Source organism: Abramis brama, assembly GCF_963993115.1.
Source record: "Abramis brama genome assembly, chromosome: 18".
NCBI lineage: Eukaryota > Metazoa > Chordata > Actinopteri > Cypriniformes > Leuciscidae > Abramis > Abramis brama.
The window spans coordinates 2,658,421-2,681,713 of record NC_139980.1 but is presented as its reverse complement, the minus strand read 5'-3'; the positions used below and the strand labels follow the sequence as shown (position 1 = coordinate 2,681,713).

The 23,293-nt window shown below is 36.0% G+C and overlaps 1 protein-coding gene across 3 annotated transcripts in view; it reads left to right on the top strand.

Annotated features, from left to right (window-relative positions):
* cdk19 (cyclin dependent kinase 19) overlaps window positions 1–23,293 on the top strand; it is a 46,164-nt gene that overhangs the window by 5,670 nt on the left and 17,201 nt on the right. For 2 of the 3 annotated variants that reach the window (XM_084091711.1, XM_084091712.1), the window contains exons 2-6: window positions 1,035–1,110; window positions 15,321–15,431; window positions 17,097–17,237; window positions 22,318–22,375; window positions 23,101–23,232. In XM_084091711.1, coding sequence (XP_083947837.1) covers window positions 1,035–1,110; window positions 15,321–15,431; window positions 17,097–17,237; window positions 22,318–22,375; window positions 23,101–23,232 — 518 coding nt within the window. Of the gene's footprint in view, window positions 1–1,034; window positions 1,111–15,320; window positions 15,432–15,632; window positions 15,676–17,096; window positions 17,238–22,317; window positions 22,376–23,100; window positions 23,233–23,293 lie in introns of those variants that run through there. The other variant, XM_084091713.1, reaches the window with a different exon arrangement.

Below are 23,293 nucleotides of genomic sequence, written 5' to 3'. Positions count from 1 at the left end.
AGGCTTTGGTTCTGAGCTCATGAAGAACTGTGGAGCGCATGACAACCCATCACATGCCTTGAGAAACAGAAAGTGGGATTCACTCTTCGCAAGAGTGTTAGCCAATCACATGCCTTGGAGCATAAGTGACTATGGCGATGAACACCACTAAAACTCGAGCCACTTTCATGGTGCCTAAAACCCAAGGTTTGGGTATAACCGTACCTCGCTAGCCACCTAATCCGGCTTCATGGCATAAAACCCTTGATACAGAAACTGGTTGTTTTTCTGCTCAGGTGCGTAGAAGTTATGTGAAAGATTGCAAAATATTTGAATTGTCTAATGATCTTTCGTATTGCCGTTATCAAGTGTCCATACAACGGTTTATCTCAGTTTTGAGAAGTGTATCTGTTGTTTTATGAGTTAAAACCAAAGTATGTTTTTTGTTTGTAAAATAATTTGCTTTGCCAAAAACTAATATCTGTATTTAAAATATAGGCTGTATAGCCTTAGTTTGATTTAGGGTTTCTTATGCTTTCAAATTTACATACCGCAATATACTGTACACACATAAGCATACATATTTAATTGTCTTCAGTGTTCAAATACTTTTGAGAACTACTCTATAAAAATGTATTTTATGAACTGATATATTTTCTGTGACTTTTGTTGTAAACAGTCAATGTATTTAGATGAATTGCAATTTTATAAAAATATTTTTATTGCAGTAAGTAAATTAACTTTTCACATAGTTGCACATATTGCTTATTTAACACGGTATTTGTTGTAAATTAACTTTAATGATAGCTAACGTGTTAATACTTGGCTACATTGTTATTAATACTTTTAATTCCATATAATTTAATGAGAAATATATTGTTATACAAATGCCAGTATTATTGAATTAAATATTTTAATGAAATACAATAAATACTAGTTCATTAGAGTTTAATAATTGTTTAATGTTGTGACACAAGTGTTGTAATGGTATTTGTACTGTATGAGCGTAGATGTCTTTCCTCACCTTTAGTAATGCTGTGTTTGTGTTTTCACAGGAAGGATGAGAAGGAGTATGCACTGAAACAGATAGAAGGCACTGGTATTTCCATGTCTGCCTGCAGGGAAATTGCTGTAAGTTATTTTTTAAGCTACTTCTTAACTGCTTTACCCCGTACAATACATTTTTTAATCACCTCTCAGTGTGCAAAAACACTAAAAATGTGTCTACAATAATATGTTAATAGGAACCCAGCAAGTGTGCAGCACTGTGAATCAATGTTTAAAATGCAGCTTTGACACAGTTTCGAAAATATAACCATAATTCTTAAATATAATTAGGCTATATATTATATGAGCTTGTTTCCTTTAATCAACACAATGGTATGACCAGCTTTAAAAAAAAATTAAAGACTTTTATTTTTGCTTGGTACCTGTGAAAATAACCTGTGGAGGTTTAGTTTTGTCTAGGGCATTTGTGTAAACTTCTGATCTTCCCCCACTCTGATCTTGGTTAGACACTATTCTTTGTAAAGCTGATTTATAATGTGTGTTGTGAAAAGCAATATAGAAATGAAGTTGAGTTCAAATATCGGCTTTTGCAGATAGTAGTTCACTTCACCTTTAAACTTTGAAGGTTTGCTGTTAGTGCACCTAGGCATCATTTCTGTTGTAGGAAACACACAGCATCAGCAGAGGCTGTTTTGTCTTATTCTAAAGACATTACTTGAGTCGCACAAATCAACATGACAAAATTGTCTTACTGTCATATGACTAACACAAGGTCAAAACTGTGCTGCCATGTTTTTCCATTTGAAAAACACTTCTGACCTCAGTGTGCAGGGTTGCCATCTCTCACGCATTTGGCGTGAGACACACACTTTCAGGATCTGTCTCACACTCTCATGCTTGCCCAAGTGAATCTCACAGCAAATTAAAAAAGCTGACGTGCTGCACAGACCATTTGGTGTATCAGGATTCGCGAGAGCGATTCAAAAGCTGTGCTTGATGTCATATGGCGTTCGGTCTGTGCAGCGCCGTATGAAGTTAAACACACGTGTTGACAAGGTATGGGTTTTTAACGAGACCAATGAAGACCTGCAACCTCTTGATTGGACCAGTCTGCGCCAATCACATTTTCCCCACACCGCACAGGGTCACTGTATATAAGCTGCGGACTCCCACCTGTGCAACGATCATCGAAGATGTTTAGGTGGCATTGTGAAACACAGTATTTGTGCACACAAAGCAGATTTACACATCTAAGATAACTATTATTAATTTGAGTTGTTCATTTTAACCTTTACTTACATTGCCAGCTGACAGGACTCCCTGCATGTTTACAGCATTAGTTGAGAGATGTTTTCCTTGAGAAAATGAAACATGTAGCTACTGTACCTGATATTTATCCAAATGAATTGATATTGAATCAAGACCGGAACCCTTCCATAATTCTCCAAAGTTGGCGACCCTGAGTGTGTTCCAGTCAATCACTTGTCACAATCACATGTACATCACACCTCATACATATACAGACCCTTTCCAAAGAATTAGAATATCATGGAAAAGTTTATTTATTTCCATAATTCCATTCAAAACGTTAAACTTCCATAGATTATAGATTCAGGGCCCACGACTTAAACGATTTCAAGTATTTAGTTGTTTATTTGTACATAATTTGGGCTTCCAGCTCATAAAACCCACGAAAACAGGATTTCAAAAAAATAGAATATTACATGAAATCACACAGTAATTACACAGTGATACCATGGTCACTGAACCAGGTTTTGGTTCTTTTGCCAGTGTGGGCAGGTGCAAATCCTGCTGGAAAATGAAGGAAGCATGAAGTGCTCTGGAAATGTCCTGGTAGACGGCTGCGTTGACTCTGGATTTAATAAAGCACGGTGGACCAAAGTCCTCTTTTCTGATGAGAGCATCTCATTTGGAAACCAAGGTCCCAGAGTCTGGAGGAAGAATGGAGAGGCTCACAATCCAAGATGCTTGAAGTCCAGTGTGAAGTTTCCACAGTCTGTGTTGGTTTGGGGAGCCATGTCATCGGCTGGTGTTGGTCCACTGTGCTGTCCACTCAACGCAGCCGTCTACCAGGACATTTCCAGAGCACTTCATGCTTCCTTCATTTTCCAGCAGGATTTGCACCTGCCCACACTGCCAAAAGAACCAAAACCTGGTTCAGTGACCATGGTATCACTGTGTAATTACTGTGTGATTTCATGTAATATTCTATTTTTTTGAAATCCTGTTTTCGTGGGTTTTATGAGCTGGAAACCCAAATTATGTACAAATAAACAACAAAATACTTGAAATCGTTTAAGTTGTGGGCCCTGAATCTATAATCTATGGAAGTTTAACGTTTTGAATGGAATTATGAAAATAAATAAACTTTTCCATGATATTCTATTTTTTTGGAAAGGGTCTGTATTTGTTATTAAATGTGCAAATCATGGCCATTCATTGATAAAGGCGAAGCAAGACACAAGACAGGGAGCACATGGAAAAAACAGGAAAAAACAAAACACATGTAAGACCAATAAACCCTGAAACTGGGAAACAGCCAAATGGCTGTTAGGATTAAACACACATTACCTTGAGTAAAACACACTCAAACGGTTGATACAGCTGCCAACTCATTGCATAACCACTGCTGAAATAAAATGCTTTCATTTCATGGAAACCAAGTGTTATTTCCTTGAAGATAAAATACTGCAATTTGTTCTGGTATTATTGTTTAGTTAGGCATAGGGATGGGTATCGCGAGGGCTTTAACGGTGTTACTACTCTTACCGATACTGCTTATCGATCCGGTACTTGTAACAGTGTTCTTATCGTTCATTTTTATTATTTTTTAAGAATTAAGAACATAATAAAGATAGCTTTATATTTTGAAATGTAAAATAAATATCTATAGCAAAAGAAAAAAGTTACGCTTTAACAAAACAAAATTTTTTGTGTGTATTTTATATACATAAGATAGGATAAGATAAGCAAAAACAAAGTACAAACACATGGTCAAACAAAACAAAATAAAATAGGAATACAATAAAACAAAGATACAAATTACAGTATATACATAGAGCTTTAATTTCTGGGAGGTCTACCAACATTACTGTTCAGGTAAGTAATATGGCCTAAAAAGAAAGTAATCAAATGTAAAATAACACTACATAGTTTATCGTAGATAGATTGATGCTTATTAAAGCTAAAGTTATTCTATAGCTGTGAGCATCACGTCAGAGGCCCACACGGAAGAAAGTTAATAGTTGAATAAAGTCGTTATTTTTGGGGGGTTTTGCGGACAAAAAGTATTCTCGTCCCATTTCTAGCTTAACATGTCCTCTTCTATAATACTTAATAAAACTATAGTTACCTTTGACAAGAAATGCCACAAGCAAACAGAGTGAGTCAATCGGTGAGTCATTTCAGCGGAATATGTGGCTTTTGGGGCCGATTTTGGACACAGCACATGTTTTTTAAAGCCCTCAGTTTTCCTCGTAAATGGTTAACTTAATATGTGTATTGTTTCATGTTCTTGGTGTTCATTATAATTATCTTTCATTGTTCATTCTGCATCATGCATCCTCTTTGTGGATTATACTACACGCAATGCCTCTGTGAACAATTTTATTTTATTTTTTTACTATATGCCCAAAGCCTTTTCTTAGCATTTTTTGGTCACACTTTAGATTAGGGTCCAATTCTCACTAAAAACTATTAACTACGACTTTTGCCTCAATAAACTCCTAATTACTGCGTATTAGTAGTTGGGTTACACTTTATTTTAAGGTGTCATTGTTACAGTGTAATTATATATTTATATTTATGTACTTACTATAGGGTTAGGGTAGGATTAGGATTTGGTTGAGGGTTAGTTGCATGTAATTATGCAGAATTTGCTGTTATTACTATGGTAAGTACATGTAACATATGTAACAAGGACACTGTAAAATAAAGTGTTACCGGTAGTTGTTACGTTTAGGTATTGGGTAGGATTAGGATTAGAATAAGGCATTAATATCTGCTTTATAAGTACAAATAAACAGCATATATCCTAGTAATATGCGTGCTTATAAGCAACTTTAATAGTGAGTATTGGACCCTGAACTAAAGTGTTACCCATTTTGTTCTTGCAACCTATTTATTATTTAGAATTTGTATGATTTATTAATGAAATGTTCAATGCTAACTGCATTGTTTGGGGTGGAACTAATGTGTCACAGTTTAATACTGCTATATCTTCAATCACAGATTTGTACATTATCTGAAGAAAATGTGAAGTGTACTAGGTCAGGCTTCGGTGTTTGGTGGCCAGTTTTCAGAGTTAGCTGTGCAGTTGCTAGAGGCTGTTATAGATGGTTAATTTATGGAAGCACACATGGCATAGATGTTTAATAATTAAGTCCTTAGCAATAGTAGCAATAGTAATAGTATTTTTTTTTCCCTAGTTGGCATTAATATCCAAATAAATACATGCTATTTCTAAACCTCATAAAAAGAGAACTTCACAAACAAACAAAAAGTGTTTATTCACTTGACTACAACTCTGCATGCCAAGTTGTCCTAAACACAGAATGGGTTCAGTAGCAGCCTAATCTGCCCAGGTCTTTCCTGAGATTGAAAACAACTGCATAACAACATTGTTGTTGGGTTTAAATGTCATGGGTGTAGATGTCTCAAAAGGCCACATTATGCGTCACGCAATCACTGAGCATTGTTGTTCTGATTGCACACCATTTGCATATTAAGTCATGTTTAAATTGTTTAAATCGGAGTGATTCTTTGTCGTGTTGCTGACATACAGTTCACATTCTGTTTAAATACCTGATTGGACTTATGTTACCATCAAACTAATAAGATCAAACTCTCTTTCTCTCTCTCTCTCTCTCTCTCTCTCTCTCTCTCTCTCTCTCTCTCTCTCTCTCATTTTCCGACCTCTTTTTTTTACATTGGTGGAAAGGCAGAACATATTGTTCCAGGGCTGGGTGAAAGGAGACAGGTGTTGAAGTTAGGTTGGAAATCGTACTTTAAATTGTACTTTGGCTCATTGATTTGAGGTCTTTTTTATAGCTAAATATTTAATGCTGTTGATTATTTTTTCTATTTCATTTAGTGTAAAAAGAATACCTCTAAATAAATTAAACCATATAGCTTCAGATGATATTGTTTGTATTTAAAAATATAAATGCCCCCTTAGCTCCCATGTAAAAAACAAAACAAAAAAAGGTGTTGTAGTTTGTGGCAACAAATTTTTTGGAAGTTAGCCTTGATGTTAGAGGTTTAGCAGTTGCTTTATGTCACGGAATGGTGAATTAGCGAAGAGAGGATTCAAGTGCGGGAAACGAAGCAATTTTAATAAGTAATCAAAATAAAACAAAACTACAACAAAAACTCCCCGTAGGGCAAAACAAGACAGGCATTACTGGAAACACAAGGGAACACAGAACAAGATGGGAGGGGCTAGACAATTGACAGGAGAGCACATGGCACAAGGAAATACATGACAAGCCATGTGCTCACAACAAACCAGACTATACACAGACACATGACAAACCGGGAGTGTCAGAGCTCTGTCACCAAACCAAAAGGTGACAGAACTCTGAGACTTTAACGTGTATATTCTGTTATGTTCAGTTTTAGTCTTGTTTGCTTTGTTTCTGTTTCCTGCCTGAGTTCTTGTTAGCCTCCTCGATGAGTCATTCTGTTCAGCTGTTTCCTAATTAGTTCCCTTTGTTTGTTTCACACATTTAAGCCCTGAGTTCTCCTTAGTTCTTTGTCCGTTCTTGTTTGTGTTATGTTGGCTGTTTCTCAGTTCTCCTGAGCATTTTGTCATTAAAGACAATTGCGATTCATATACGGCAACCAACCTTTACAGTAGTTGCATAGGCCTACTTTAAAATTGAACAAATTCTTACCAAAAGGAACACTAAGCACAGAGTTTTTTTCATATTTTCCGTCTCTGCGTTCTCTCCGTATTTACGATCCTCTGCCGCCTTTAGCCGCTACCTAAACCGAAAATAACTCACTAAAGGCGGGCATACACTGTGCGATCTCTGTGCGATTTCAGCAAGGAACCTACTCACACTGAAAGAGTAGATCGCATGCGATGTAAAGCCAAAGCTCAGGATTTATGTGCTCACACTGTACGGTCCGAATGTCGAGCTGCGACTTGACTGCTCACACTATACGTGTGAAATATGCGCGAATCAGCGCGATAAACCCTTGTGCCGGGTTGCGCCTATGGACGATATCATGTAGCTTATCCAGAGATATTGTCAAAACAAGCATCAGCTATCAATATCAAGAAGATTTAGCATTTCCAATTTATATATTAAATTATTAGTAGGCTAGTATTATTGCTTTATTACTATTATTAGGGAAGGCTACTTTTATTATTAAACTGATAGGCTATTATTATTAAATAGCCACGCAACAATTTCATAGCGCATCACCGCATAACCAATGCGCTGTGAGGATAATAAAATATTAGCCTACATAGAAGCTTTACTTCTCATTAAAAATTGTCTAAAACATTTAGGTCGATTACAATGAATTATATACATATAATTAATTATTAACAGTCTATAATATGTCCGAACACTGCAATAATTCATCAATGAAAATTAAAAACTGCTTTATTTCAAAAACATTTTTTAATAATAAAAGAGGCAAAGTGTAGCCTACTTCGCAGGTGGCTTGGAAGAAGTGGGTAATGGTTAATCCATTTTGCAACACGAACTGGAGGTAAGCAACAGTAATTTGTAGCTTTGAACTACAGAACTTAAAGATCTCCCTTTTTTCGTTTTTTTTCTTTCTTTTTTTTTTTTCTGCAGATGAAACTGTTTATGCGCAAAAAACACTGAGTTTAGGGCAGTCGGTTCGTAGCTCTGCTTCAACTGTGCGATAATAGTCACGAGGAGCGACCAAAATTTCTAACATGCCAGAAATTCATCCGACCATCCGATTACCGGTCGTGAGAGGTTAATCGCCTCTCGTTTCCCCCTGTACACTGCACGAACACTGCACGACAAACGACGCACGACAAAGCTGAAAATCGGCCCGACCCGAAAAAGAGTCGAAAATCGCACAGTGTATGCACTGTAAATGCAAACATCGTATTTAATTAAAAATAGTAAATTGACCTTAATCATTTTTTTCAACCTGCTATTAACACTCACTTTTAGTAAGTTACTTGTACTTTGAGGTTGAAAAATTGTACCAGCTTAGTCTACTTGAGCTGGATTCATTTAGAAAAAGTAAGTTTATGACCTGAGGGCATGCACAGATCAGTCCTCTCTACGCTAGACGGCGATATATGGCCACGCCAAGACTCGCCCTTCAATAGCTACTATTGGCTGAAGGTGAAAACCGTAATTTTAAGCCACCATTGTGGTGATTAGTGTTTGTTTTAGTTGGGCTCTTGACCATTATATCATTAATTTAACCTTTTGTTTGACTGCTGTATCTGAGTTAAAAGCCAGATGAACAAACAGAAAAGGTGATCTGATGTTGATGGTTGTGTTTTAACATAATCGGTATTTCACAATCATTTGACCTGATTCACTGAACTCATATAGTTCAGAGTTAATTTCTGAGTTAGGTTTACTTTATTAATTATAGCGGCACTGTCCTGGTACAGGATATTTTTTTTAGCCATTTCAATGAAATCCAAATAATCAAATAAAAAACTTTTTTTTTTAATGTAGGCACACAGACATCAATAATTAGCGAATGAATCTCAGCAATGGTGACAAACAGATCACCCTTGATCATAAGCTCATTATTTATTCATGCAGCAATGCATGATGGGAGCCATGAATGAGTTTTGATTGGTTGCACCCAGAATGCACTGCAACATGCTTTATAATTGTCACCATTGTTGAGATTCACAGGCTTATTATTGATGTCAATGTGTCTAAAAACTAAATTAAACAAATTTTTTTTTTTTTTTTTGTATAATGGAAACTTTTAAGAAATTCTAAATATTATGCTGTACAAGGACAGTGCTATAATTAATAAAGTAAACCTAACTCAGAAATTGGTTTCTTTAGTTTAAGTGAACTTGAAAAATGAGTGAGCAGAACTAAAAGTGTTAAGTTGTAGGTATTTAGTTATTCTAAGTGGGGTTAAATTTATATCAAGCAATCCACACAAAATGAAAAAACTAAGTTAACACTAATCATGACTATTAAGTTACATGAACATAAAAAAAACGTGCTAGTGGTACTACTTGATTTAGTACTGCACACTTAAAATAAACAAGCTTTTCTAACTCACTAATCTTAAGCTTACTTTGCTTAATTTTTTTGAGGCAACGAGTTTGCATACTTTTTTTAAGTAGGGTCAACTAATTACATTTTACAGTGTGCCCGCCTTAATGCTAAACGTTTTCTCTTTGAATCCTTGCACCCAGGAACAATACAAGTCGACACCATTATGAGTAAAAGTTTGCTTAGAAGTATGTCTTACTCAAGCAAGGCGGTATTTGACTCTGGTAGACGTATCCAGAGCAGATTGGTACACTGTAAAAAATTGCTGTAAAAAAACATGCTGTTTTCCATTAAAACAGCAATATACCGTTTAAAAAATGCATTCTGGGTGATATATGTCGTTCTCGAGAAAGTAGCCTACAGGAATATACTGGAATAATTAACAGCGCTCAAAGTCGACACTCAGAGGCTGTGTTCCCAATCACACCCTATACCCTCATTCACTATTCCCTACATTAGTTCACTAATATAGTCCCCTTGACTGAGTGAATAATTTCATAGTTAATTCAGTTCAATTTTGAAGTTAATTCAGACACTGATGAACACCTGCTGTTAACAATCAGAATCATTGAAGGAAAGAGGGACAACAAGAACAGAAAAAAAGATCAAATCAACTGAAGATAAAATACATTAAATCTCTGAAGATCTTAGCAGAGGAGGATTAAACAACTCCACAAACAGCATTACCAGCTTCACTTATTACTAACCAGACTGACTTTACTTCTGTCAGACGTCTACAGAAGTTCTTATTAAAAGGTGACAGAGGTTTAGATGTCATTTTATTTTCATTTGATGTTACCATGATGGTGAGCAGTGTTTGCTTTAGTTGGGCTCTTGACCCTTGACTTTTGAACATTAGTTTTTATTTGGCTGTGGTAGCTATGTCTTACATTTGCTATTTCATAAAAAGCTGAAAGAAAACAGCATTAGATGACAGTGACTATTTGTTAATGGTCACAATCATCATCTAGTGGTCCGATGCACTGATCTTTTTATTGTCTAATGTATTTATTTGGGTGATGTTTTGTATATATGATTATGGTATCACTGTGATTTTACATATCAATATCTATCAGAGTTTTGACAACCAGAAAAAATAAAGGATTTTAAAAAGTGAATTTTTTAAGAATATTTCAAACTTCAATATCAGACAGATACACACAGACAACAAGAATCGGCATATGAATCTCAACAATGGTGACAATCAAAAAAGTGTCATGCTGTAATGCATGCTGGGTACCAGCATAGTACAAAAACAATTGTGCATGACTCCCAGCATGCATTGCAGCATAAATAAATTATGCAGCTGAATTGTCTGGTTATTTTCTTTAATGTTTACTTTTTGCTTTTATTTTTGCTGTTTGTTTTGTGTTGACTTTAAGTAGTGTGTTTTGTGATGTTCAGATTTGATGTTATCTTTTTTTGTTAATTGTCACCATTGTTGAGATTCATTGGCTGATTCTTGATGTTTGTGTCTAACTAAAGTTGCAGTTCACATTTTTTTAGTGAATGATGAGTTTAACCTTCGTAACTGATTGTGCAGGCTGCTTGATCTTTTGCTGTAGTTTCACAATGCAGAAATATAACATTAAGCTGTTTTAAGATAAATGATTAGACTCTGGATGAGATCGGTGATCCAAACATTATGTGATGACGAAATATTCAAAACATAACCAGCAACACCTGATTTAATTTTTGTTGACTTTGTTTCTGCTTCAACAAATGTGTCTTAAAAACACAGTTACAGCAGCCAAAGAGAAACTAATGTTACAGTCAAGGGTCAAGTGCCCAACTAAAGCAAACACCGATCTCTATAATGGTAACATCAAATGAAACAAAACAACTTCTAAACCTCTGTTAATTCTGAATTTCTGTAGACGTATATGAAAAAATCAAATAAAGTCAATCCGGTTAGTAATAAATGAAGATAGTAATGTTATTTTTATAGTAGTAATAGTAATGAGTTGTTTAATCCTCCTCTGCTGAGATCTTGAGAGATTTAATGTCTTCTGTGGCTGCAGTCAGTTGTAGTTCTTGTCACGTTAACTAAAGAAAACTAAGGGAGAGGACTCAAGTGCAGAAAGAATGATTTATTAAATAAAATAAACATAAAATGAAACAAAAACCCACAAGGGGGAAAACATGATATCAAACAAAACAACAACTTCAAAAACAACACATACCGGGGTTTCACAGGAGAGCGGGAGACGTAAACAAGACAACGATCCGACAAAGACTGCAAACACAAAGGAGCTTATAAAAGGGACAAATCAGGCAGGTGATGAGGGAACAACAGGTGGGACAAATGAAACCAATAATGAGATAACAAGGAGGGTGGGGTCAAAACAGAGACAGGAACACAAACACCACATGTGCTACACGAGACAGGACAGGCATGTGACAGTTCTTGTGTTTCGCTTTTTATCTTCTTGTTGTTCCTCTGTCCTTCAGTGAATCTGCTTGTTAACATCAGGTGTTCATCACTAATGCTCAATCATCACTTAATTAATCACTGAATTATATCATTAACTTCAACACTGGTTCAGTGTTACTCCATAACACTCTTGTGGACACACAAGTGTTCATTTAAAACTGAAGTGGGGTTGAAAGGGTTAAATGTGTCCAAAAAAAAAACACAGAGTGAAGCGTAATTTAACGGTAATCAACTGTAAATTCATTTACGGCATAAAACTGTAGAAAAACAGCAATTTACTGGCAACCACAGCTGCAAGTAGATTACTGTAAAATCAAGGAAAAACAGTAATATACTGTAAAATGATTTACTAAACAAAAGAAGTTCATTTCACTGAAATATTAGTAAACGTTTATAGAAAAAAGTTATGCAAAGTCAATAACTGATAAGGAGAGTAAAAAAGTGTTTTATGTGTTTTTGCACAAGATGATATAGGAGAGCTCTGTTAGTTTAATTCATTAGTTTTGTGTGTCACCATTGTGCTGGAGAGTAGAGCCTGTGCTTCAGTCAAAGATGAGCAGAGAAACACTGATGTTATGCTGCCGGTTGCTTTATTTAAAGACAGTAACTGTGTATTGCTGATGCAGTGACAATCTCCTTGCTAAGTACTTTAGCACATACATGTATGCTAATGTTCGCTAAATGCGAACTGCAAAGGTTTTAGTTAAAGTCATGTTTTTAATTAATTCACTATTACACATTAGGTGTTTGCAGTTAAATATTAAGAGATATTAATTTTCAGTGGACTCAAATGAAGTCACTTCACAGTACTATCAGTATAAATACTAGTTTTTAAACTCGAACTGTTTGAAGCAATCGGTTTCCCAAATTATATGAGTTACCTTCCATGGTATTTTTACGGTAACATACTGTAAAAAGGGAGAGCTGTATATTAACGGTAGAGGGCTGTAAATGAACAGTACATTGCTGGCAACCACAGCTGCCAGTAGATTACCGTTATTTTACAGCGCAATTTTTTACAGTGTAGGAGTGGCCTTGGACTGCAACATGCCCAGTGCATTATGGGTGTTGAAGTGTTGATGCCTCTTTGGCAAAAGAAGACAACAGCCTTTTTTCCTGTTTTCTGTAGTTAGGTAGCACCTTTCTACTGCATAGGCATCCAAGTTTTATTGAAAGTCCATTTTGCCAGCGGTGAAGTATCCCTTTTAATGACCTATTAACAGTAGTTATTATTTATTATCAGACCGTTTTATTGCAGCGACTTACAGCAGGGCCTACAGTTCTTAGACAAAACATTTTCATATGACGTGTTTTTAAATCACTCACCATGTTTTAATAGGCTTACATTTAGGACTTGGCTTGGTCACCCTATGTACAGCATTTCTCTATTTTATTTTTTGAATATCTGTTGTTATACATAGTGAATATTTTGGTAATTAGATACTCTACTAATAATGACTCAAATTGTTTTCTTTTTTAAATGTTCTACTGTCAACTCTTGGTGTATATTTACAAGACATATGCTTCAGTCAAGGTTTTTACTTTTCTTACAAATTTCTGGGAATCTGGTGGTGAGATTGGGGTGTATTGCTGGAACCCTCATTTTCATAGTTTTTTATTTTATTTCCCCAGTATTACTGTAACTGTAGCAATTGTTTACTACTATACTCTTCTGTTAATTTACTGCTTTGATTTGAATAACAATTGCTTGGCAACATCCTTTTGGGAGTTTTAGATTATACATATAACCGTTCCACTGTACCCAGATAGCAACATTGTTTCGGCCCAGATCCGGCCCACATCTAGCACTTGTGGAATGCGGATCTGGCCCACATGCAGCGTGGAATGACGGCACTTGAGCGGACCGCTCCTGTTTGCCAGATCTGGGCCACAAGCAGGCCATAGCAATGCCACATGTCAGCCAAGAGCAAAGAAATAAACCAGAACTGGACCTTATCTGAGCCACAAAATCTGTGTATATTAAATATACACCATTGTTGAGATTCATACGCTGATTGCTGATGTCTGTGTGTGTCATATTAAACTGACTTTTTCGTGCTCATGTTTTTTAAAGTCTTCTAACTGATTGTTATATTATTGCTGGATCTCATGCTGCAGTAACACAGGGTTTGTGATGTGAACATATTAATGGATCAACACAATTGTTAGATTCCTAAGACATCAGTGAAACAGGTTATTTCATGATGATTATAAATCCATCAACAGGTAACCATCATCACCTGATCTCGTTTCACTTTAGCTTTCTTTGCTGCTGCACGTGTTTGACAAACACACTGTCATAGCAGCCAAAAAAAGACAAAAGATATAATAAGAGTTAAGAGCCCAACTAATGGAAACACTAATCACTGTTATGGTGACTTCAAATGAAACACATTAGAGTTACACCCCTGTTAATTCTGAATAAAAACTTCTGTAGACGTCTGACAGAAGTAAAGTCAGTCTGGTTAGTAATAAGTGAAGCTGGTAATGCTGTTTGTGGAGTTGTTTAATCCTCCTCTGCTGAGATCTTCACAGATTTGTCTTCTTTTCTCTTCAGTTGATTTCATCTAAGACTGTGTCTGAAGTCAGTTGTAGTTCTTGTGTTTCTGCTTGTCTCTTTTTCTGTTCTCTTCTTTCCTTCAGTGATTCTGCTTGTTAACAGGCTTATTAAGGCTGAAATGACTCTATATTTAATATACACAGACTTTGTGGCTCAGATAAGGTCCAGTTCTGGTTTATTTCTTTGCTCTTGGCTGACATGTGGCATTGCTATGGCCTGCTTGTGGCCCAGATCTGGCAAACAGTAGCGGTCCGCTCAAGTGCCGTCATTCCACGCTAGATGTGGGCCGGATCTGGGCCGAAACAATGTTGCTATCTGGGTATTGTATTGGACTGTACTGGAATTGTATTGTATCAGACTTTGTGTCTGACTTGCACTTCGACAAAATAAACAAAAACACGGAGTGATTTTGCTAAACTAACAGTTTAAACTAAACTAATACAAGATGAAGGCATCAGCTACCACAACATTAAAAAGTTACCATAGTATAAAAACCTATAATATTGAGTTAATACATCTCACAAACCACATTCTCACCTATGAAAGATTATCCCATCTCTTCGAGAATTTAAATATCAGCGGATTCACAACCAGAAGCTGCGCGGTGTTGTGGCATCATTCATTCTTACTGTGAGTGACAACACTCACGTGTCTGAAGCAGTCGAATGTGGAATCTAGGTATACATATCTATGGTTCAGTGTTTGTTCTGCATTATCTGATGTAAATGCCCTGTACAAAATACATGTATTTGTATCAAAGGTGGGTAACACTTTATTTTACAGTGTCCCTGTTACTAACCATACATGTACTATAAGTTAAATATAGTAAGTAAAGTAAAAGTATGTATAAGTAAAAATGTATAAGTAAATTATGCATAATTCCAAGCAACTTACCCTAAACCAAACCCTAACCCTAATTATGTAGTAAGTACATGTTGCTAATTAATAATACTCAGTAATTAAACGTATAATTACACTGTAACAAGGACACCTTAAAATAAAGTGTAAGCCAAAGATGTTTGGAGAATAAACAGGTGAATAAATGATAATGTTCTTTCTCTGTCTGCAGTTACTGAGAGAGCTGAAGCATCCAAATGTCATCGCCCTGCAGAAAGTTTTTCTTTCTCACAGTGACCGCAAGGTCTGGCTCCTGTTTGACTATGCTGAGCATGACCTGTGGGTGAGTATATACTGTATGCAAACGTTTTGTATTTTAATACTTTTTTACCATGTACATTATTAGGTTCAGCAATGCTTTAATAGTTACACTTTAGTTTTTATCTTATGCACCAATTTCTATTTCTTTTTTCCACCCCCATTTCATTTTGGGTTCAGTTTTGTATGACTTTCTTTCTTTTCTTCTTTCTTCTAAACACAACAGCAGATGTTTAGCAGAATGTCTGAGATGTGCTCTTCCATGCAATGTAAGTGGATTGGGACTGGGGTTCAAAAAGCATCACAAAACAAGTCCATACTTGTAAATTATATTCAAGGTCATCTAAATTCATACGATAGCTTTGCGTGAAATTGACTGAAACTTAAGTTATTTCAGGTATTCACACAACATTTTCCATTGAAAAGGTAGCTTAATAGCCCTAGTTGCCATTCACTTTCATTTTTAGGAAGAGAGCAACTTGGACATTCTGCCATAACAAACTCTTTTTGTGCTCCACAGAAGAAAGAAAGTCAAATGAGTTTCAAAAGACATGAGATTGAGTAAATGATGAGTAAATTAAGTTTTCGTTTTTGGTTTAAATAATCCTTTGAGAAATTAGCTGAGGAAGCTACTGAACAATTTACTAGTTATTTATATCTAAAATATTCAAAATCTTTGAGAAAACAAGTCACAAAAGCTTTCATAGCAACACAACGTTTTAGTTACACCTTCAATTTAGTTTGTGTACCGTATCTTAGCGCCAGTCCACACAGAAAGCATTTTTTTGATCCACTGCTCTGCTGTGTCATTGTTTTTCTATGTAAACATGAGCTAGACGACCTCTGCGGATTATGTGTCACTCTGTCAAGTTAAAAGAAGTTCAACTTTGTCAGAGCTGATATCCTCATGAACATGTAGTGCAGTTGCGCTTCAGAGTTTGAGTGCCTTCTGTGTCTGAGCTTCTGGTCCTTTCCAGATCCTGTCTCCTGTCTTCCACTTTTCGTACAGTCCAGCTCCAATAAAGGCAAAAATACCACAAAAAAAAAAGTTATTCTTTTAAAAACATATCTCTGGCTTTTTATTTATCATCATTGCAGCTCTGCAGTTTTGTTTCACACTAATGTGTGGGATCTCACGTTTTTAAAAACGAAAACACATTTGATGCAAACAGCTTATCTGTTATTCTTTAAAGGTTTTAAGTATATATATATATATATATATATATATATATATATATATATATATATATATATATATAATTATTTTATTTTTTTGTATGCAAATATCATGAATTATTTATTCATAAATATCATTTCAGTAGTATTTGTTAAACCGGTTTTTATGTAAACTGTTATTTTAAGAGAACTTTGACCTTGACACTCAGTCATAAGACATGCAAGTGATCCTCTCTCTGTGATAGCATTGTATCTGCATATTGATTTAACTGATGGTTGTCACCTGATCAGTGAAAAAGGTTGCAAAGTCATCCGTAATGAGAGAGAAGTGAGGTGGAGGAGGACAGGAGAACAGTTCGCAGGTGTTACTGGTAAACATCACTGATCTTGAATTGGTTGTGTGTGACCTTGGCAGCAGAAACACAAGAGGAAAAAGATTTCTTGTGATCATATAAGAGCTCATGCCTATTCACAACTGTCACAAACTCAGTTTTTACCCATTCTTATGTTGCAGCACATCATAAAATTTCATCGAGCATCAAAGGCCAACAAGAAGCCCATGCAACTACCGAGGGGGATGGTGAAGTCACTGCTTTACCAAATCTTAGACGGCATCCATTACCTGCATGCCAACTGGGTCCTGCACAGAGACCTGGTGAGTACTAAACACAAGGTCATGGTCACAGAGGCTGATGCACAGATCCGATCTTTCAACGCGTATCTGATTTATTTTGTTCTGCTTTTTTACATTCACTTGGAATTGGTTGACAGTGTGAATGCTTTATCGTTTATTAGAATGCTGTCACCATTGTTGAGGTTTTTATAATAAGTGCTAAAGTGTCTCAATGTCCATTTAAACAATTTAACAACAAAAGATGTAGTCTTTGAAAGATTATCGCTGTTTATGTTGTCACAATGTTAATGCATTAATTATCTTTTTCACAACATCTGTATTTAACATAATTCTATTAAGTACCACATCTTCTTACATTCATTTGAATGTTACAAATGCATACAACTTTAATTGATCTGCTTTATCTTAAATCGCTATCTTTGCCAATGCATAAGTGTTCTCTGATAACACTATTGCATTTGCTGAAAGAGAATATATTTACTTAAAGCGCCCCTATTATGGATTTTTGAAAATGACCTTTCATGTAGTGTGTAACAGCTCTAAGTGAATGAAAACATCCTGCAAAGTTTTAAATCTGAAAGTGCACCGTATATAAAGTCTTTCAAAAGTAAGAGTCGACTCTGAGTCAATGAAATGAAAAAGTCATAAGCCGTTTCGTTGTGACGTCAAGACGAAACATTAGCATATTGCAGCCCAATTATTGCGCGCACAGAGACACCAGGGAAAACTTGAGCCTCAAACACTGCAGCTGATTCCTGTGGATAATGGATAACATTATGTCGAGAAGACTCTGTGCTCTACAATGTGAAGGTACAGACAGTTTTGTTTCACTGCCCATGGATGAGCATGTGAAGAATCAGTGGTTAAAATTAATCTTTACCACGATATCACAGCAGTATAATCCTAAACTTTTGCTGTGTTCCCTTCATTTTACTGACGACTGCTTCTCAAATCTTGGAGTTCAATGCAGGATTTGCAAAACGCTTGAAAGATGGTGTTCAAAATACTTAGTTTTGATTTTATATTGTGTAGGTGTCCTGCTTCTGGCTAACTCACGTTATCACTGTCTTACTGAAATACTTCTGCTGATCAGTTGTGGGCCACTATTACCTATAACTGTGTCTATTAATGCGGATTGTCTGTCGTTCTCACTACTTTGAGGAAAGATTAAGCATGGAGCGAGATTTGTTTTACCAACGTTTGTTACATCAGTCATTCACGCTAGAACTCGGCTAATGTGTGCACAGTTATACAGTTTCCACATGTTCACCGCAATAAATTAGAAAAATACTCTGTAAATAAATAAGTATAAGTAATGCTGATGGTGAGGAATATCAGTTGCAACATCTCATAATGTCCCTCAAACTGAGTAGTGTATCACTGAGAAACGTCCTGCTCGAGTCGTCCTGGCGATGGAGGTTCGGGTTAAATAACTATTTCTTTAATGTTGTTTCATCATTGGACTCGATATGGTAAAATCGACGTCATTGTTCGTTACTGTGTTTAGTTTACGGTGTAGGAAGCCTCAGGACAGCTGACGTTGTTATGGCAATGGGCGTACACGCGCGCTGTACATGGTAAACCAATCACAACAGCAGAGTAGCTCGCAGAAAGGAGGGATTTAGAGAGATTGATTCATCTGACGAGTCGTTTGAGAATCATTGAAAATGTGCAAATGTATATTATGAGAAAATAGTTTTTTGACCTTTGATGCATGTACACCTGTTGTAGGAGGCTCCAAAACAACATTAGGAAACTTTAAAATAGCATAATAGGGGCACTTTTAAGTCAAGGGTCAAACTAAAGCAAACACTGATCTCCACAATGGTGACTTCAAACAAAACTGACTACGTCAGACTTCGTACTTCCGCTCAATTTCATTTCGCTTCTGTACTCAGTCTGAGACAGCTTCAGAGCTTTCTGTTTGCCACCGGTCTGGAAACAGCCGGGCCAATCAACGAACAGAGGGCGGGCTGAGAGCCGTGACGTACACGCTGATTGTACCGTGGATGCGTAGATTTACTTCACATAATCTGCAAAAGTCGTTCACAGACATGTTTACTCCGGTATTTCGCTCGATGGTTTTGTTTTCGCATCATACATGTGTTTACAGTGAAAGTTAAATGCGGCTGAGCATGCGCATAACACACGCCATAACCAAACGTTATGTGATTGGCTTACGGGTAACCAATGATTTTAAACTTCAGACAAGTGCCCCCTAGCAAGAGAGAAAACACTTCTCTGTTATGCCATTCCAGACTCTGTCTACGAAGCAAAGTGAAGTAGCAGAGTCTGGTATTACCATGCTAGGTCACCCCTACAAAACATTCAATAAAACATCATCCTCTGTTAATTCTCTATAGGAACTTCTGTAGACGTATGACAGAAATAAAGTAAAATCATCCTTTGCTGAGATCTTGAGAGTTGATTTCATCTAAGGCTGTGGTGAGAAGACTGTTGTAGTTCTTGTTTCTGCTCGTCTCTTTTTCGGTTCATCTTGTTCCTCTTTCCTTCAGTGATTCTGCTTGTTAACAGCCGGTGTCTTCAGTAATGGTTAAATTATCACTTATTTATCAGTTAATTATACAATTATTATCCATTTACCATGCCGGGAACTAGACATTTTCTATAACTCATTCAATGTGAGTTCTGTTTCAGTTATTGAGTTCACATAACTTCAGTAATATTTGAGTGCAATAAACTCATTAGTTAGTACATTTAACTGTTAGTTAAATTTTTATTTTTATTTTAGGTTTATATATATAGATGAATTACGGCAGTCAGAAGAGAGAAATATGTCAAATCTCCCTCAGCAGAAGTGTCAATCAGTTTTCATTGCTTATTTAAATTGTTTTGTACAACATTTAATGAGATACAGGCAGGATTATGCACTAAACAGATGCTCTGGATTTGATAAAGTCTGACAAAATGATGAAAACATCTACATAATCTACATACTATATGTCTACATGTATTGAAGGTGTTTTGACTTATTTAAAACATTGCCCATTTTCCAACCATCTATGCAAATTGTTTTGCATAAGAAAATAGTTTACAGTCTAAGTAAGAAGAAAGTAAAGTTGTATTTTTTGACTGTATTAGGCTCTGTATTCTGGTTTTGTTGCAGTGATAGACACTGAAACAGAATTTTACTTACTCAGTCCATCCCTGGATCTTCCAATCTTAACTAAACTAAAATATGTGTGTAATGTTCAGCTGCTGTTAATGGTGACTGATATGGATTGAATCCAATGGAAAGTTGTCGCTGTCTGATTGTCTCTCCGCTGTTGTGTAATCCCGTCAATCCATGGTGTGTGTGGATCAATAGCATACTCTGTGTCATTAACCCAGTTGTATATACGAGAAATAGACTTTGTTAGACTGCTCAACAACTGACTTAGAGTCAACATGAATTATAAATGTGATCTGTCAGCAGGATATTCAATGCTTTTGTATTTTGGAAGCATGTTTCTTTTTACTGTCCTCAGACACAATTCGTGCAGTTTACAGTGTTAATGGAATAGTTCACCCCAAAAAAAGGAAAATTATTTCTTTATTTACTTTCATTCCAAACCCATATGCTTTTTCAGACAACAATATTGCATATAAACTATATATGTCAAGCTCAACAGCATATGGATTACATGAAGGTGAGTAAATAATGATAGAATATTTATAGAATATTCTATTTTGGGTAAACTATTCTTTTAATGGAGGCAGCGAACGTATTTCAAACTTGCATAGGACTAATTATATACAAATCTCCAGTGATGTCTGTCATCATTTACTCAACCTCATGTCGTTCCTGTCACGATTAGGTGGCTGTAATCAACTGCCAGACGATAAAGACTTTAATCCAAAAAAAAAAACATACAACCACATATCACATAGAACTCTAAATATTACAAGACAAGGAACAGGCAGAAACAGAGGGTTTAAATCAAAGCAAACAAGAGGAACTAACGAGACTAATTAACACAACATACCTGAATTGAGGAACCTAATTAATTAGTAACCAAGGAGACAAACAGGTAGGGAACAGAGGAGAACTGATAAACAGACAAGAAGAACAACACAACACACCTGCACACCTGAAATGAGGAACCTAATTAATTAATTTAGACTAGAAGTTCAACTAACTCAGAAATGAACAGGGAAACATATCAAAAACAAACATAACTCTGACAGTTCCACACTTGTAGGATTTTCTTTCTTCTGTTATAGAAGATATTTGAATATCCCCCCCCCCCCCCACCACCACCGTTGATTGAATTGCAGAAACCTTATGGTTGCTGTTCCCATAGCAACATACCCTCGTTAAGACTCATAGAAACTCAAGAGTCTTGGAATAATTAGAAAACACTGACCATTACTGATGCAACAATCAGTCACCCGCCACCACATGCAGTAATATCGTCTCTGTGTCTTTCTGTCCGTACGTTTTATTTGATTATATTTAAAGGTAAAGTATATCATTTCTGTGCTAGTGGCACCAAACATACAGAAATAATTTGTGATCTCTTGAAAACATTACAGAAAAATAATTTTGTGCCGTTTGGAAATGTAATTATTTTTGCAGTTCTGTTTGGTGCTGCTAGTACTAATCCTACTAAATAATATATTAAAAAAATGTAATATGAGAATCTATGAAATATAGTATGCTTTATTAGAATTGTAAAGTCATTTTTAGGTTTCATGCAGTTAAAAAAACTTGTTTTCTCCAGCATAGAAAGTATATTCACTTCAACATGGCCTGCAGAATTAAGGCTCAGTATCAACAGTGAAATTAATATTTTGACTATATTATAATAAAGATGACTTCTCCCACAGGTGTGTCATTTAGAAGAGCAATAGCTCAGCATCTGCCTCTACAGCCTTCAGCTTCCCTGTGAGACACAACATTTCCATAAACAAAATAGAGTCATGGCTGTGTAGCTCACGCAGGTGTGAACAGATATACAGCCGCTAAGAGGTCATGAGGCAAAAATATGATTAGCTCATCCATTTGATGAGGATGTTTTGCCGTAGCACCACAAATTCACATGACATATATAAGAAACAGATATATAATTTGTGGTCATTTGTGACCTTTCTTTTTCAGAAACCTGCCAATATCCTGGTAATGGGGGAGGGCCCAGAGCGAGGAAGAGTCAAAATTGGTAAAAAGCTGTACTGGCTACATATAATTGCAATATAATTATCAGGACTATATTAGGCTGTCTTAGTGAAAAATGCCTTCAATTAGAGTTTTATAGCAAATTATGTGGGGAAAAGGGGATATATTATGTAATTCTGCTGAACCTTTTCTTTTTTGGCCTACTTTATTTTCTTTTTAGGTGATATCGTCAAGCTTTAGAGAGCTTAGGCGGGCTATAGGTTCAGTCTGGGAAAATGTGAAGCCATTGTCTTACATAAGGCACTATTCTGGGTGATGACTATTGAAGACTGTGGCTGCTATTTTTATCACTAGTGGAATTTGTTTTTGTGTTTGGTTACTCTGTGGCTTTCAATGTTTGCTTGAGCATTGGAGCCACTTTACTTAAGCAGCACAACTTATAATTTAATCTCTCACACAACTGTATATCCCATTAAATTTTGAAAATGGCAACATTTCAACTTTTTATATTAATCAAATGATCCTTAGAATGTTTTCAATGTAAATTTACCACATTAATTTACCATGACACCACATTATCACTAGCCCTGAAACCACCTGTCAAGAGACCATAACACAGTCCTTTACCTTGATTAAAATGCATACAACAACTGGTCATTATTAGCAGATAATCTTCTCTTCCTCTGTAAATGAAAAACTAAATGCAAAGCTGAGTACCTGTGATCAGAGTGGGGATATTTATTATGTTAATGTGTTTGTGTGTCATAGCTGATATGGGTTTTGCTCGACTATTTAACTCTCCACTGAAGCCTTTGGCTGATCTGGACCCAGTGGTCGTCACATTCTGGTACCGAGCACCCGAACTACTGCTCGGGGCAAGACACTACACCAAAGCAATTGGTAAGTTATGCACTGTGTGTATTTCAGGCTGCGCTATTCGTATCTAATCCGTATTTAATAT